The 15,045-nt window shown below is 55.2% G+C and overlaps 1 protein-coding gene across 3 annotated transcripts in view; it reads right to left on the reverse strand.

Moving 5' to 3' along the window:
• Positions 1–10,996, reverse strand: part of LHFPL4 (LHFPL tetraspan subfamily member 4) — a 64,465-nt gene extending 53,469 nt beyond the window's left edge. For all 3 annotated transcript variants that reach the window (XM_005296004.4, XM_065552863.1, XM_008173347.3), the window contains exon 1: positions 10,488–10,996. In XM_005296004.4, coding sequence (XP_005296061.1) covers positions 10,488–10,893 — 406 coding nt within the window. In that variant the 5' untranslated portion in view covers positions 10,894–10,996. The remainder of the gene's footprint in view (positions 1–10,487) is intronic.
• Between the last annotated feature and the right edge of the window lie 4,049 nt (positions 10,997–15,045).

Raw genomic sequence — 15,045 nt, forward strand, 5'->3', positions numbered from 1 at the left:
CTCTTCGGTGCCACCTGGAGGCAGTGGTAAAAAAATCCTGTCCTTGAAGAGGACTCTGGAGCCCTGCAGCAGGAACAAGCCAGCTCCGGAGGCAAGGTGGGGTTCCTGGGGCTTTGTTTGGACTCTCCTTTCCCCCCAAAGGAGGTACCTTTTCCTAGGTTTGACCAGAAGACTGGACCCCAAATCATCTCACCACACCCACTCAGGAAGGCTCTCGTCAGGGAGGAAACTGAGGCTGCAACTGCATCTCCATGCCAGGGAGAGGTAAGTGACTGTTCCATTCCTGTTTGCCTTAAGAGGCACGAGCTCACCATGTGCATTCCAGCATAAATGCAAACCCTACCTCGGAGGGTCTGGTCCCTTTGGGTGCAGAAATACCAGTCATTTAAGCAGTGGCTTTCACAGCTGTAATAAAGAACTGCTGTGGGGGTGAATCTTTCCAAAAGGTTCCTTTTCACAGGTACGGAGGAAGCTGACCCCCCAGCACCGTGCCCCGGGGAGGGTTTCATTCTGGCAATGCAGTGATGTTGCCTTGGTGTACTTCGGCAAGTGGCTGATACTACTCAGTGGCGGTGTCTCCGTGTTTGACAATAGATGATACCCATTTGCTTTCTGGAGGGGAGGGCCTGTCTGAGAGATGTCAGTGGGTTATGGTCTCGTTGAGGAGGGGGAACCTTTGGTACTCAATTTGGTCCTGCTCTTGGGGGAACAAAAGGCCCCCATGGTTTCCCCAGGGCAGGGGTTACCCCTGGGATGCAGTAGGCTGCTCATTCCCTTGTCAGCGGGGTCAAATGAACAGCATGGAGCAGTCACAGGGCTGTTGTGTGAGCAAGTGCCCACTCTGGCTTGGCAACTAAGGCACTCCTTGAGTGTGCTCGCTCCGCTTTGTTTGGCCGAGCAAGGGGGTGTGACCCTTAGCTGCCCAGGTGGATAAATGCCTCCCAGCACAGCTTCTTGAACACTTAAACATGATGAGACTAATATAATCAACTCCAAAGTGCAACAGGTAAGGAGACAAAGGAATCAAATGGCCAATGAAATGACCCTGTGCAAACAAGGCTGACCCGTGTTCTCAGACTTCCCGTCTGGTGTCATGCAGACTCTGGCAGACAGAAGTTAGACTGCTAGGAAGGAGGACTTAATGGGGACACACTTTCAGATGTGGCCTCTAATTTTTTTGTCCACACTGAATCCTGGGGACAAGCAGTAGAACGTAGATGTCGCCTAACTGGCTGCATCTGCCACGTGTGCTCACAATTGATTGTGAGCACAAAATCAGAGGTCTGCTTGAGGCCCGTTTTGAAAGCGGGGCTATCGAGTGATGCTGCTGACGTTTTATTGCCCATATGTGGCTGGAAGACTGCCTAGGAACATCCTGCTACCTCAGCTTACAGAAGTGGCTCTATGGATTAGCTCGATGAACCCAACAGACAGTAGGAGATTATGCAGTGCTGTCAACTTGTCGTGCACTTTGGGGATTGCCACAGAGTCATGATGGAGCTAGATTCCAATGGGAAGTCTGGGGGCTAAAGCCCAGGAAGCTGGTCTGAAGTATCATATGCTCTTAAACTTTAGTATCAAATACCAGGAGACAATTGTTATTTCAAACTACAAATTTCCTTCACAAAAGAATAAAATAGTAAATTTTCCAGTTCTGTTTCTGGGAGGAAGATGGGAATGCTCAAGGCCTGTCGATGGCCTATTGTTCCCGTAATGCTGCTATGGCTTCCAGGTACAAGAAATTCCTGTTCCGTGATCCTTGGGTGTCACCAATGTGCCAGGGCATCTTCTGAGCCTTTCTAAGTGTCCCCAGGTCCACTGGTCACAGGGGAGGTGGGCAATATGTAGATGCTGGAGGTAAGACATTGAAAATATCAATCCAGCTGTTTTAGTGCCCTTCTCTGTCTGCTTCATATAAGCACCTTCCCTCTCTGCCCTTCGGTCAGTCAAATGGCCTGATGGCTCCACCACACCAGATGCAGTTGAGGCCAAACTACCTGCAGCCTAACTTGAATTGTCTGGCCTCCATTCTAGCCCTCTAGGAACTTCCTCTGTCATTGGTAGTTATGTATCCAGATGATGGTAGTGCCCACAATGGGCCAGTTACTTTCCAAACAGATAAGTCCCCCCCCAGAGAGCTCACAGTTTAAGGTGACAAGCAACACATGAAGGGTGGGGAAGAGGAGTAAAACATGCAACCTATTTCTTTTCAAATAAGTATCAGTTCTGTCCCACAGATCTTTCTATCCACTCAGCTGGGAAGGAATGGTGGCCTCCGTTGCCAGATGTGGTGTTGTGGGGCAATATAGGACACTGTCATTCAGACGACTGTTGTAGCTGGTTTTATAACAGAGAAGGATTTAGCAAAATCTCCAGTTCTGTGTTACTGGAATTGTGAACAGGGCAGATGGCTGGGTTTCTATTTGTGATGAAGTAAAGTCTTTCCTCTTAATTAGATCCAGTTTCCTCCTAGGGGGCAGTGGTTTTGAGCTGGGCCTTCTGTGACGCCTTAATTAAACCCTTCCCTGATTGTTGTCCAGTAATCAGACACTGGAGGTTTAACTCTTTTGCTAAAAGAGGCGCTGTCTCCTGCATTCAGACTATTCTCTCCCTCAATATGCCCCCCTCCCCCATCCACTTTGTGACCCAGGTTTCCTCTGCTGTGTCTGAAGCAAATGACAAGTCACTCACCAATTGCACCCATGTGTTTCCCAGGATTAATGTATCAAGCTGGAATCCCTTGTTATGCAGCTTCCCACTCAGAAATGCATCTTCAGGGAGATCAGAATAAACTTCTGTCATTGGTACTAGAAGAACATAAGAATGGCCGTACCATAGTGTCCATTGCCAAATGCTTCAGAGGGAGTGAACAGTACAGGGCAATGTATTGAATGATCCAGCCCCTGGTGTCCATTCCCAGCTTCTAGCAATCAGGCCTAGGGACACCCAGAGCATGGGGTTGTGTGCCTGATCATCTTGGCTGATAGCCAGTGATGGACCCATCCTCCAAGAATGTATCTAGTTCTTTTTTGAAAAGCCAGTTATATTTTTGGCCTTCACAACATCCCCTGGCAAAGAGTGCCACAGGTTGACTGTGCGCTGTGTGAAGAAATACTTCCTTTTGTTTATTTTAAACCTACTGCCTATTAATTTCATTGGGTGACCCCTGGCTTGTGTGTTATGAGAAGGGATAAATAACACTTCACTATTCACTTTCTCCACCCAGTTATGATTTTATAGACCTCTATCATATCCCTCCCTTAGTCGTCTCTTTTCCCAGCTGAAAAGTCCCAGTCTTTTTAGTCTCCCCATGTAGGGATGCTGTTCCAGACCTCTGATCATTTTTGTTGCCTTTCTCTGTAGTTTTTCTAATTCTAATATATCTTTTTTGAGACGGGGCAACCAGAATTGCACTCAGATTCAAGGTGTGGGCGTACCATGGATTTATATAGTGGCATTTTCCATCTTCTTATTATCCCTTTCCTAATAGTTCCTAACATTCTGTTAGTTATTTTGATAGCTGCTGCACATTGAGTGGATGTTTTCAGAGAACTATCCAGGAGAACTCCAAGATCTCTCTCTCGAATGGTAACAGATAATTTAGACCCCATCATTTTGTATGTAGCGTTGGGATTATGTTTTCCAGTGTGCATTACTTTGCATTTATCAACATTGAATTTCATCTGCCATTTTGTTGCCCAGTCACCTGGTTGTGAGATCCCTTTGTAACTCTTCACAGTCAGCTTTGGACTTGACTATCTTGAGCAATTTAGTGTCATCTGCACATTTTGCCACCTCACTGTTTACCCCTTTTTCCAGATCATTTATGAATATGTTGAACAGCACTGGTGCCAGTACAGACCCCTGGTGGACACCACTATTTACCTCTCTCCAGTCTGAAAACTGACCATTTATTCCTGCCCCTTGTTTCATAGAATCATAGAATATCAGGGTTGGAAGGGACCTCGGGAGGTCATCTAGTCCACCCCCCTGCTCAAAGCAGGACCAATCCCCAACTAAATCATCCCAGCCAGGGCTTTGTCAAACCTGACCTTAAAAACCTCTAAGGAGATTCCACCACCTCCCTAGGTAACCCATTCCAGTGCTTCACCACCCTCCTAGTGAAAAAGTTTTTCCTAATATCCAACCTAAACCTTCCCCACTACAACTGGAGACCATTACTCCTTGTTCTGTCATCTGGTACCACTGAAAACAGCCGAGCTCCATCCTCTTTGGAACCCCCTTTCAGGTACTTGAAAGCAGCTATCAAATCCCCCCTCATTCTTCTCTTCTGCAGACTAAACAATCCCAGTTCCCTCAGCCTCTCCTCATAAGTCATGTTCTCCAGCCCCCTAATCATTTTTGTTGCCCTCCGCTGGACTCTTTCCTATCTTTTAACCAGTTACCGATCCATGAGAGGACCCTTCTCCCATGACTCCTTACTTTGCTTAAGAACTTTTGGTGAGGGACTTTGTCAAAGGCTTTCTGAAAGTCCAAGTACACTATATTCACTAGATCATCCTCATCTACACGTTTGTTGTCACCCTCAAAGAATTTAGTGTCATCTGCACATTTTGCCACCTCACTGTTTAGCCCTTTTCCCAGATTATTTATGAATATGTTGAACAGCACTGGCATCAGTACAGACCCCGGGGGGACACCACTATTTACCTCTCTCCATTCTGAAAACTGACCATTTATTCTTGCCCTCAAATAATTCTAATAGATTGGTGAGGCATGACTTCCCTTTACAAAGGATGGGTTGACTCTTCCCCAACAAATCGTGTTCATCTATGTGCCTGATAATTCTGTTCTTTACTATAGTTTCAACCAGTTTGCCTGGTACTGATGTTAGGCTTACTGGCCTCGAATTGCCAGGATCGCCACTGGAGCCTTTTTTAAAAATCAGTGTCACATTAGTTATCCATCAGTCATCTGGTACAGAGGCTGATTTAAGTGATGTATTTCCTCGATTTCATATGAGTTCCTTCAGAATTCATGAGTGAATACCATCTGGTCCTGGTGACTTATTACTGTTTAATGTATCAGTTTGTTCCAAAACTTCCTCTATGGACACCTCAGTCAGGGACAGTTCCTCAGATCTGTCACCTAAAAGGAATGGCTCAGGTGTGGGAATCTCCCTCTCATCCTCTGCAGTGACGACCGATGCAAAGAATTAATTTAGCTTCTGTGCAACGGCCTTGTCTTCCTGGAATACTCCTTGCGCACCTCAATCATCCTATGGGCCCACTGACTGGTGGCTTCCTGCTTCTGATGTACTTAAAAACATTTTTTTGCTGTTAACTTTTGAGTCTTTTGCTAGTTGGTCTTCAAATTATTTTTTGACCTGCCTAATTATACTTTTGCACTTGACTTGCCAGAGTTTATGCTCCCTTCTACTTTCCTTAGTAGGGTTTCACTTCCAATTTTTAAAAGATGTCTTTTGTCTCTAACTGCCTCTTTTACTTTGTTTAGCCATGGTGATTTTTTTTTTTGGGGGGGGGTCCTCTTACTGGTTGGTTATTTATTTATTTATTTATTTGATACATTTAGTTTGAGCCTTTATTATGATGTTTTTTAAAAGCTTACAGGCAGCTTGCAGGCATTTCACTCTTCTGACTGTTCCTTCTCATTTCCATTTAACTACCCTCCTCATTTTTATATAGGTCCCCTTTTTGAAGTTAAATGCTACCGTGGTGGGCTTCTTTAGTATTTTCCTCCTAAAAGGATATAAAATTTAATTACAGTACGGTCGCTATTACTGAGCAGTTCAGCTACATTCACCTCTTGAACCGGGTCCTGTGCCCCACTCGGGACTAAAGCAAGAATTGCCTCTCCCCTGGTGGGTTCCAGGACTGCTGCTCCAAGCAGCCAGCATTAATGGTGTCTAGAAATTTTATCTCTGCATCCTGTCCTGAGGTGACATGCACCCAATCAAAATAGAGAGCTGAAATCCACCACTATTATTGGGCTTTCTGTTTTTGAAGCCTCTCTAATCTCCCTGACCATTTCACAGTCACCAGCACCATCCTGGTCAGGTGGCTGGCAGTATATTCCTACTGCTCTACTCTTTAAGCATGGGATTTCTATCCAGAGAGATTGTATGGTGAAGTTTGATTCATTTAAGATTTTTACTATATTTGACTCTTTCTTTCACATATGGTGCCACTCCCCCACAAGTCCAACCTACTCTGTTATTCCTACATATTTGGTATGCTGGTGTTACCATGCCCCATTGATGATCGTTGTTCCACCAAGGTTCTGTGATGCCTGTTACATCAATATCCTCATTTAACACCAGGCACTCAAATTCACCTATCTTATTATTTAAACTTCTTGCATTTGTACAGAAGTACTTATAAAATTGGTTAATATTCAGTTGTCTGCCTTCATGTGATATAACTGCATTGGACTCTTTTTCATTTGACTTTCTCTTCAGCTCCTACCTGCATGTCAAGCACGTCTATCCTCGTCTCTTTACTAGAATATAGAATATCCCCTTCCCTAAGGGGATCCAAACCGTATGCTCCTTTGCACCTGTTGGTTTTCCCTCAGCCCTTAGTTTAAATACTCCTCTGTGACCTTCTTAATTTTACATGCCAGCAATTTGGTTCGGTTTTGGTTTAGGTGGAGCCCATCCTTCTTGTCTAGGCTCCTCCATTCCCAAAAGGTTCCTCAGTTCCTAATAAAATGAAACCCCTTCTCCAAACACCATTGTCTTATCCACGCATTGAGACCCTGCAGTTCTGCCTGTTTAACTGCCCCTGCACATGGACCTGGAAGCATTTCAGAGAATGCTACCATGGAGGTCCTGGACTTTAATCTTTTACCTAGCAGCCAAAACTTGGCCTCCAGGATTTCTCTCCTACCTATCCCTATGTCATGTATCACAACCACTGGCTGCACATAAGTCTGTCTAGATGTCTCCAGAAGTCCACAACCTTCACGCCCAGCAGACAATTTACCATGCGCTTTTCCTGGTCATCACAAGCCCAACTACCTAGATTTCTAATAATCAAATCCCCCATTGTTATTACCTGTCACTTCCTAATAACAGGGATCCCCTCCCTGGAGAGCTACTATGACATCATCTGTAAGGAGGGTCCAAACTACAGGATCATTTTTCTCCACTCCAGCCTGATGGTCTCCTTCTCTGAGACTCTCCTCCTCCACAACAGCACAGACTGGGGTGGGACCACGCTGCTGTGTCCTGGAAAGTCTTGCTTGTGTACTTGTCTACCTCCCGCAGCTACTCCACTTCAGCCACTCTGGTCTCCAGAGGCTGAGTACTGGCTATGAGGGCCATGAGCTGCTTGCATCGAATGCACACACATGCCTCCTGCCCACAGGGCAGGTACTCAGCCATGCAGCAGTCAGTGCAATGCACTGGCTAGCCCCCAACCTTTTTGCCGGGCTTCTGCATGCCTGATTTGTACTCTTCCAGGTCTTCTTTCTTTCTTTGTTCTTGGGGTGGTTTTTTTTTTTGGGGGGGGGGGGGTTGGCCTAAGTTTGGAGACTGTTTATTTGGTGTATCTGGGTGTCGCACTCTCTCACATCACTCCCGTGTGGGCTCCTGCTCGCTAGCTCCAGTCCATGAGTGCATTTGAAAATCAGGTAGGAAATGAGAGTGGGCCCTCTTCTCCCTTCTTGCTGCTTCCACCTGCCTACCGCCCCTTTGCCAGTGAGACTGTACAGCCTTCGGCCTCACTGCCTGCCGTGGCCTGGGAAAAGTATGGCTTCCTTCAGCTCAGTATCTCTAGCCTTAAATGCTGCTTTGGGGCAAGAGAAACAATCTCACGCACATCATCATCTCCTCTACTGTCCCACCCCAACACAACTCCCCCATTTACCGCCACTGTCCATAACACTGTGTCTATCTGCGAAGGCCCTGATCTCTCCTCCTCCTTCCCCAGCTGTGTCCAAACTCTGCTTAGTGCAACCGCCACATGCCCCAGTTCACTCTCCAGTGAAATCCTCATTCGTGCTTCCATGACCTCCCCCTGGACTACTGCACTTCCCACAGCTAGCGCTGCCTTCACTCCAGCATCTGGCAGCTGCCAAGTCACCCCAGCTGACCCCTAGGTCACTGTCTCCTCACTCACTTCAGGATCTAGTTCAGCATCGTCCGCCTTGTTTTGAAAACCAGCCCATGTTCTAGCTCCAGAGTAGAGTAACTCCCAGACCTTGTCTCACTCCTCCCTTCCCTCCTCTGTCTGCTGACCTAACACTGACCTGTACGCTGAGGGGGTGATGAGCCTTTTCTATGGGGCTCTGCCAGCTGAACCAGTCTCCCTTGTGGCCCCTTCCTCTTCTCCCAAAGCCAGCGCGAGAAATCTCTCTCCTCCTCTGCCAACAGCCCCTAACTCCCTGGCCCGGGGCGAGCTTTAGTGAGCTCTCTGAAAGATGCTCCACCTGACTTCAAGGAAAGCTACACCAGCCCAGGAAGGTCTCTTGTAAAATAGTCCATTTCCAAAAGCCCAGCTGCTCTCCCCACCCCTGTGTTCTGAGCGACTGTAACAGTAACTGCCCCAGCCAGCCCCCTTGTTTCCTGGATTCCCTTTGCAGTGGGTGCTGTGACCCACATGTACCCACACAGCACTGGGGCCTGGGGGTGTAGAGCAATTTGTAAACAGAACTGGCATCAACTAATGGCCTTCGACTCTGGCGTGTTCGCAATGAGGCAGAGCTGGTTCCCCCATTAGCTGAACAGAGTTTAAAGGTACCAAGAACATGAATCCACCTTCGCTCACTGCCTCCGGTGCCTGGGCCGAGACAAACTCTTGCAGGGAAAACCTGAGGGTTTAGCCAGACCTGCTCTCCAAGTATGTTCCGAATGTAACACGTTCCCCGGATTCCTGTATCCTGCCCTCCCTGGGACTGATGATAGAGACGTTCAAACCCAAGGCTCTCACTCAAGCAGAATGCATCTGGTTGCCTCCCCCAGGGCCAAGGCCAGCACTAGCCCATGCCCTGGCCCCTGCTTCCTTCTCTGCCCCCAGGCTGCTGCTGCTGCCACTTTAAGGACTTGAGCCTGGTTTTCAAAGCCATTAATGGATCAGGCCTAGCATTTCCAGCCATGCCCCACCACGGCAGCTGCACTCAGAAAGCCAGGCCCCAGGGTGGAGAGCAGGACCAGGCCTGCTGGGTGCACTGACTTGAGCGTCCTGTCAGGGCTAGACCGCATCAATCTGACAAGCCAGAGGCTGCAGCAGGACCCTCCTCAGCTGGTGGGCAGGTGGGCAGGCAGATGGCCAAGTAGAACTTTCCACCCTGGAGGGGAGAGAGCAGAGGCTGAGCCCTCAGGGCCCCCATGCAGCTGGAGGGCCTGGCCCCAGGGAATGGGGATTTATTCAGGCCTGAAAGCAGTGGTCCAAATTCCGCTTTTTGAGTCAGCTTTTACTCAGCCTCTGCTGGGTCAAGGGGAGGGAAGCTATCTGCCCAGGCCCCTGCTGGGTGGGGATGGGCTGTCTCACTAGTGCCTGGCCCCTGCAAGGTCAGGATGGGGTTGGGCTGTCTTGGCAGGGCCTGGCCCCTGCAGGGTCACCTCTGCCTGGTGCTTGGGTCGCCATTCCTTGCTGTAGAAATGTGTCGATCCTGTATCTTTGCCTTGGGTAGGGGACAGGGACTGCAGGAAGGGGCCCCCTGTGCACAGTGGCTAAGGGCAAGGCTTGGTGTCTGGCAGCAGGGAGGGTGGGCCTGGGATGGGGGAGGGAGCAGCTGCCCCATGGCACACTGGGTCCTTCCCACCTTGGGGGCTGAGTGCCGTGTCGGGAGCCAGAACCTCCCACTGTGCACTGGGCCCGCTGCACACCCAGCCTCCGGGCCCAGCTGGCCTGGCTCTCCACCACCCCGGCTGGGAGTGCCCGGGGTGCAGGGATGCTGAGGTCTGAGTGGGGGGACAGGATTTCCCTGTTCTGGCTTCTGGGAGCCGGGCAGGCCCCTGTCCGGAGCTGTAGGCAGCGAGGCTGGCTCCCCAACGTGGTAGCACCCCGGGCAGCTGCAGGCGCCCGGCCCCGGGGACGGTAACTCCAACCCCCACTCGGCCAGGACTCAGGCTCTGGGCAACCTGGGCAGGTGACTCTCAAACGAGTTAGCTCAGAGCTCAGGACTGACCCACCTGCCCTGGCTGACATGGCAGCTGGATCCGGGTGTGCACAGGGCACCCCGTGACACCGAAACCAGCCCTTGCTCTGAGAGGCAGCAAGCCAGACCGAACCCCAGGGCTGTGCACCCTGCCCGGCCCAGCCTCGGAGCCCCCTGCCCCAGGGCCACCCGGGCCTGCTCGGGACCCTCCCCGACGTCTATCGCCCTCTGCCCTGGAGCTGCCGCTTCTCCCGGGGCTGCAGCCTGGGGAGCCCAGCGCCGCCCCCAGAGCGAATCCCCGAGAGCTCCGGGCCAAGGCTGGGCTGAGAGCCGGCGCCAGCCCCGTGCCGCCCGGCCTGTGCCGCCCGGCCCGTGCCCCAGCGGGGCGAGCCGCGGCCGCCTACCCGCCAGCAGCTGCATCCAGGCGCAGATCTTGTAGACCGTGGCGGTGTTGCAGAAGAAGAAGAGCGCGAAGAAGGTGATGCAGCCCAGGATCAGCACCATGGAGAGCAGCACGAAGAAGGAGGCCGCCTTGAAGGCGCCCGAGGGGATGGTGCTGAAGTCGGCGAAGGAGCCGCGGCAGGCGAGCTCGCGGTTGGCCAGCCCGTTGCCCACGCAGTAGTGGAAGAGGCCGAAGTAGCCCGGCTTGGGCGTGTTGACGCTGTCCCCGATCCAGTAGGGCTGGATGAAGACCACCACGTTGATGATGGCGAAGCAGATGGTGAAGATGGCCCAGAGCACGCCGATGGCCCGCGAGTTCCGCATGTAGTTGTCATGGTAGAGCTTGGAGGCCTCCTGCGAGGGCAGCATCCTGCCGGGCCGGGGCGCGGGGCCGGGGGCGCAAGGGCTGGGGGCGCAGGGGCCGGGGAGCACGGGGCGCAGGGGCCGGGGGTGCTAGGGCTGGGGGCGCAGGGGCCGGGGAGCACGGGGCGCAAGGGCCTGGGGTGCTAGGGCTGGGGGCGCAGGGGCCGGGGCGCGCGGGGCCGGGGCGCACGAGGCTGGGGGCGCAGGGGCCGGGGAGCGCAAGGGCTGGGGGCGCACGGGGCCGGGGGCGCAAGGGCTGGGGGAGCAAGGGCCGGATCGCGGGGCTGGGGGCGCAGGACCCGGGGGAGCACGGGGCCGGAGACGCAAGGGCTGGGGGCGCAGGGGCCGGGGCGCACGAGGCCGGTGGGCGCAGGGGCCGGGGCGCACGAGGCTGGGGGCGCAGGGGCCGGGGCGCGCGGGGCCGGGGCGCACGGGCTGGGGGCGCAGGGGCCGGGGGGCGCACGGGCTGGCAGCCGCAGCGCAGCAGCAGCTAGGCGGAGGGGAGATGCCCCTGTGCGGAGGCTGAGCCCGGGGGATGGCCTACGAGGGGCCAGGCCATGGGGGGCCTGCGGGCGGGGAGCCCTAGACGCGCCCGCTCGCTCCCACCAGCTGCAGCCGCCGCGACTCCATCTTTGCTGCCGCCTCCCTGCTCCTGTGCGCGGCGCGCTCCCGCGGCGGGGCGCGCTCCCGCGGCAATGCAGCTCGGCGAGCGAGAGGGGGGCCGGGTCCCCGGTGGCCCCGGGCTCTGCACCAGGACCGGGGTCCCGGGACCTGTTCCCCGCAGGGTCACAGCACCCGGACCGGCGGCCCCAGCTAGGCGGGGACGGGCGCGGGTCCTTCAATGGGGGTCTTTGGGGGGGATCCTTCCACTGCGCTCTGCCCGCCCAGGTACCCCGGGTCTGGGCTGGGGATTTCCCTGCCAGGAAAGCCCCATAGGGGCTGGGGGCTCCAGACCATGGGCAGAGGCCCAGGAATCCGCTCCTGGGGGCCGAAGGAAGAAGCTTCTGCCCGGGGTGCAGGGTCTGAGCCTCCCTCTCACCCCCCACTGCCCTGCCTGCAGGCTTGGGGTGCCAGGGAGGCAGTGCCTCGTGGAGAGCTCAGGTCAACCAGGCCCCCTGTGGCCCCCTCCCTCGCTGCCCTGCGGCCGGGGGCAGGACCCCCAGGCAGGTGAGGCCTGGCTCTGGGTGGCGACCTGTTCGAAATGTCACAACCGCTGGGGATCCCTCCCCCCAGGCTGAGCCAGGCCTGCCTATGCCGGGTGTCCCCTACCCAGCCATGTGTTGCAGGAGTGTGTCGGGCCACAGGGGGCTGTGCCCTGCCCTCAGTGCTGACCCAGGGCCCCAGTGCAGTGCTGGGGTGGGGGCATGTGGCAGGAGGGGCCACCTTTAAACTGCCACTAAGCTCGGAGGTCCTGACCACCCAGAGCCTGTGCCAGGCTGCAGCATTTTCCTTGCAGCCTCCTTCGGCCCCTGCCCTGCTGCGAAAAGCCGACACCTGCCAGAGCTCCCGTTCACTGTCTGGCTGCTGATGCCCCGGACTCACTGGTGGGAAGCCCGTGGGGAGCAGGGGTAACAGCACAGGCCTTGGTGTGTGGTGGGAACTGGAGTCATGGGGCAGGGGCGTGCCAAAGGTCAGAGCGCTGCTTGGGCGCCAGGCAGCCTGTGCGGGAGGCGCTGGTGGAGCTGGCCTGGTGTTCCAGCAGCGGCGTCTCAAGCACCCCCAGGCCGGGAACCCCCTGGCCTCTGCATAAAATGGGTCTTTTTGGCCAAAGCACAAGTCCTAATGGGACTGAATGGAGCAAAGAGAATGTCAGTGAATCTCGGGGAAATGAGGGTAGCTCTGAGGTGGCTCAGGGTGGAGAATTGTTGCCTCAAGGCCTGGACTGGAAGCGCCATTACATGTCCTTTAAGGAGACTGCCAGAAACTGCCCTGTAGGGGGCAGCATTGCTCTACTTCCTGCCAAGGGAAAGGCAAAGGGGCGGCACGTGGTGGAATAGGACTTGGCCCTCTTGGATTTGTTTCATTCTTATTGCGCGGAGCCGAGCCCTGGGCCATGCACCTGGTCTGGTTCAAACCAAACTAGCTCAGTTCCTGGAGGGCGGGTCCGTCAGTGGCTATTAGCCAGGATGGGCAGGGACGGGACCCCGTGCGCTGGCTGTTCACCTCCAACTGCCAGGGTTGCCAGGCATCTGGTTCTCAACCGGAATGCCTGGTCAAAAAGAGACTCTGGTCCATAGGCGTGCGCACGGGGTGTGCCAGGTGTGCCCAGGCACACCCTAATGCAGGGGTGGGCAAATGGCCCCCCTCTACCAGCGTGGCAAGCCGCGGGGTCTGCGCTCCCGGGCCGGAGTGCCCGGCCGAGCGCTGCAAGCTGCCGGCCCCTCTCCCACCTTCCCCCCTCCCCTGGAGCCATGTCGCCGCACGTGCAGTGCTCCAGGGGCCGGGGCTGTGTGCTCCCGCGGGGCAGCGTTTGGCTCCGTGGGGAGGCTAGGAGCCTCATCTCATGGTAAGGGGTCTGGGGCCAGGGGGGTTGGATAAGGGGTGGGCGCAGTCAGGGGACAGGGAGCAGGGTGGGTTGGATAGGGGGTGGGATCCTGGGGGGGTGGTTGGGGTGGGGAGGTCTCTGGAGGGGACAGTCAGGGAGCAGGGGGGGTTGGATGGGGCATGGGAGCCCTGGGGTCTGTCAGGGACAGGGGGTGGATAGGGGTCAGGGTAGTCAGGGGACAGGGAGCAAGGAGGGTCCTGGGCGGGCAGTTAGGATGGGGGGGGTCTCTGGAGGGGGTGGTCAGGGGTCAAGGAGCTGGGGGGGGTTGGATGAGTCAGGAGTTCTGGGGGGTCTGTCAGGAGGCAGGGGTGTGGAGAGGGGTTGGGGCAGGCAGGGAGCGGGGGGGGTTGTATGGGTCGGGAGTTCTGGGGGTCCTGTCAGGGGGTGGGGAGTGGTTGGATAGGCATGGGAGTCCCGGGGGTCTATCTGGGGGCAGGGGTGTGGATAAGGGTCGGGGCAGTCAGGGGACAGGTAGGGGGTAAAGTCCTGGGGGGCAGTCGGGACAAGGAGCAGGGAGGCTTAGATAGGGGGTAGGGTCCTGGGAGGCAGTGAGGGGCAGGGGTCCCAGGAGGGGGTAGTCAGGGGACAAGGTGCAGGGAGGGTTGAGGGTTCTGAGGGGGGAAGTCAGGGGGCGGGAAGTAGGAGGGAGTGGGTGGGGGCGGGGCTAGGGCAGGGCTCCCTGGGTGCACACCCAAATTAAATGGGCTGCGCACGCCTGTGCTCTGGTCAGCACCACTGACCAGGCCATTAAAAGTCCGGTTGGCAGCGCAGCGGGGGCCTGGGCTAAGGGAGGCTCCCTGGCTGCCCTAGTGCTGCGCGGCTCCCAGAAGCGTCCACCAGGTCTCTGTGGCCCCTAGGTGCATGGGTGGCCAGGGAGGCTTTATGCACTGCCCCCGCCCTGAGTGCCCGCTCTGTAGCTCCCATTGGCCGGGAACTGTGACCAATGGGAGCTGCGGGGGTGGTGCCTGCAGGTCCGAGTGCAGTGCACAAAGCCACCCTGCCCACCCATGCGCCTAGGGGCTGTAGGGACCTGGCGGACGCTTCCTGGGAGCTGCAGTAAGTGCCACTGGGACCCCGCCCCCTGAATCCCCTCCCATCCCGCAATCCACTGCCCCAGCCTGGAGTCCCCTCTTGCACCCAAACTCCCTCCTGGAGCCCACCCCCTGATACCCTGACCCCCAACCCTGAGCCCCCTTCTGCACCCCAAACCCCTCATCCATGGCTCCACCCCAGAGCCCACACCCCCAGTCAGAGCCCTCACTCACCCAACCCTCTGCCCCAGCTCGAAGCCCCCTCCTTCACCGCTGTGATAAATAAAGGGGGGGGATAGCTCCCTTTGATCGACACCCAGCCGGCCAGTTAGCTATAAAATCCCTCTTAGTAGCAGTTCTCTACTTGCTTTACCTGTAAAGGGTTAAAAAGTCCCCCAGGTAAAGAAAAAAAAGTGGGCACCTGACCAAAAGAGCCAATGGGAAGGTAGAACTTTTTAAAATGGGGAAAGAAACTTTCCCTTTGTCTGTTGCTCTCTGGACTGGAGGGACAGAGCAGTCATGCTGTAAGCGGTTTAACCCCAGGTATGATCATAAATCATCAGATCCCGCCTAGAACTACTT

Source organism: Chrysemys picta, chromosome 7 (assembly GCF_011386835.1).
Source record: "Chrysemys picta bellii isolate R12L10 chromosome 7, ASM1138683v2, whole genome shotgun sequence".
NCBI classification, from domain to species: domain Eukaryota; kingdom Metazoa; phylum Chordata; order Testudines; family Emydidae; genus Chrysemys; species Chrysemys picta.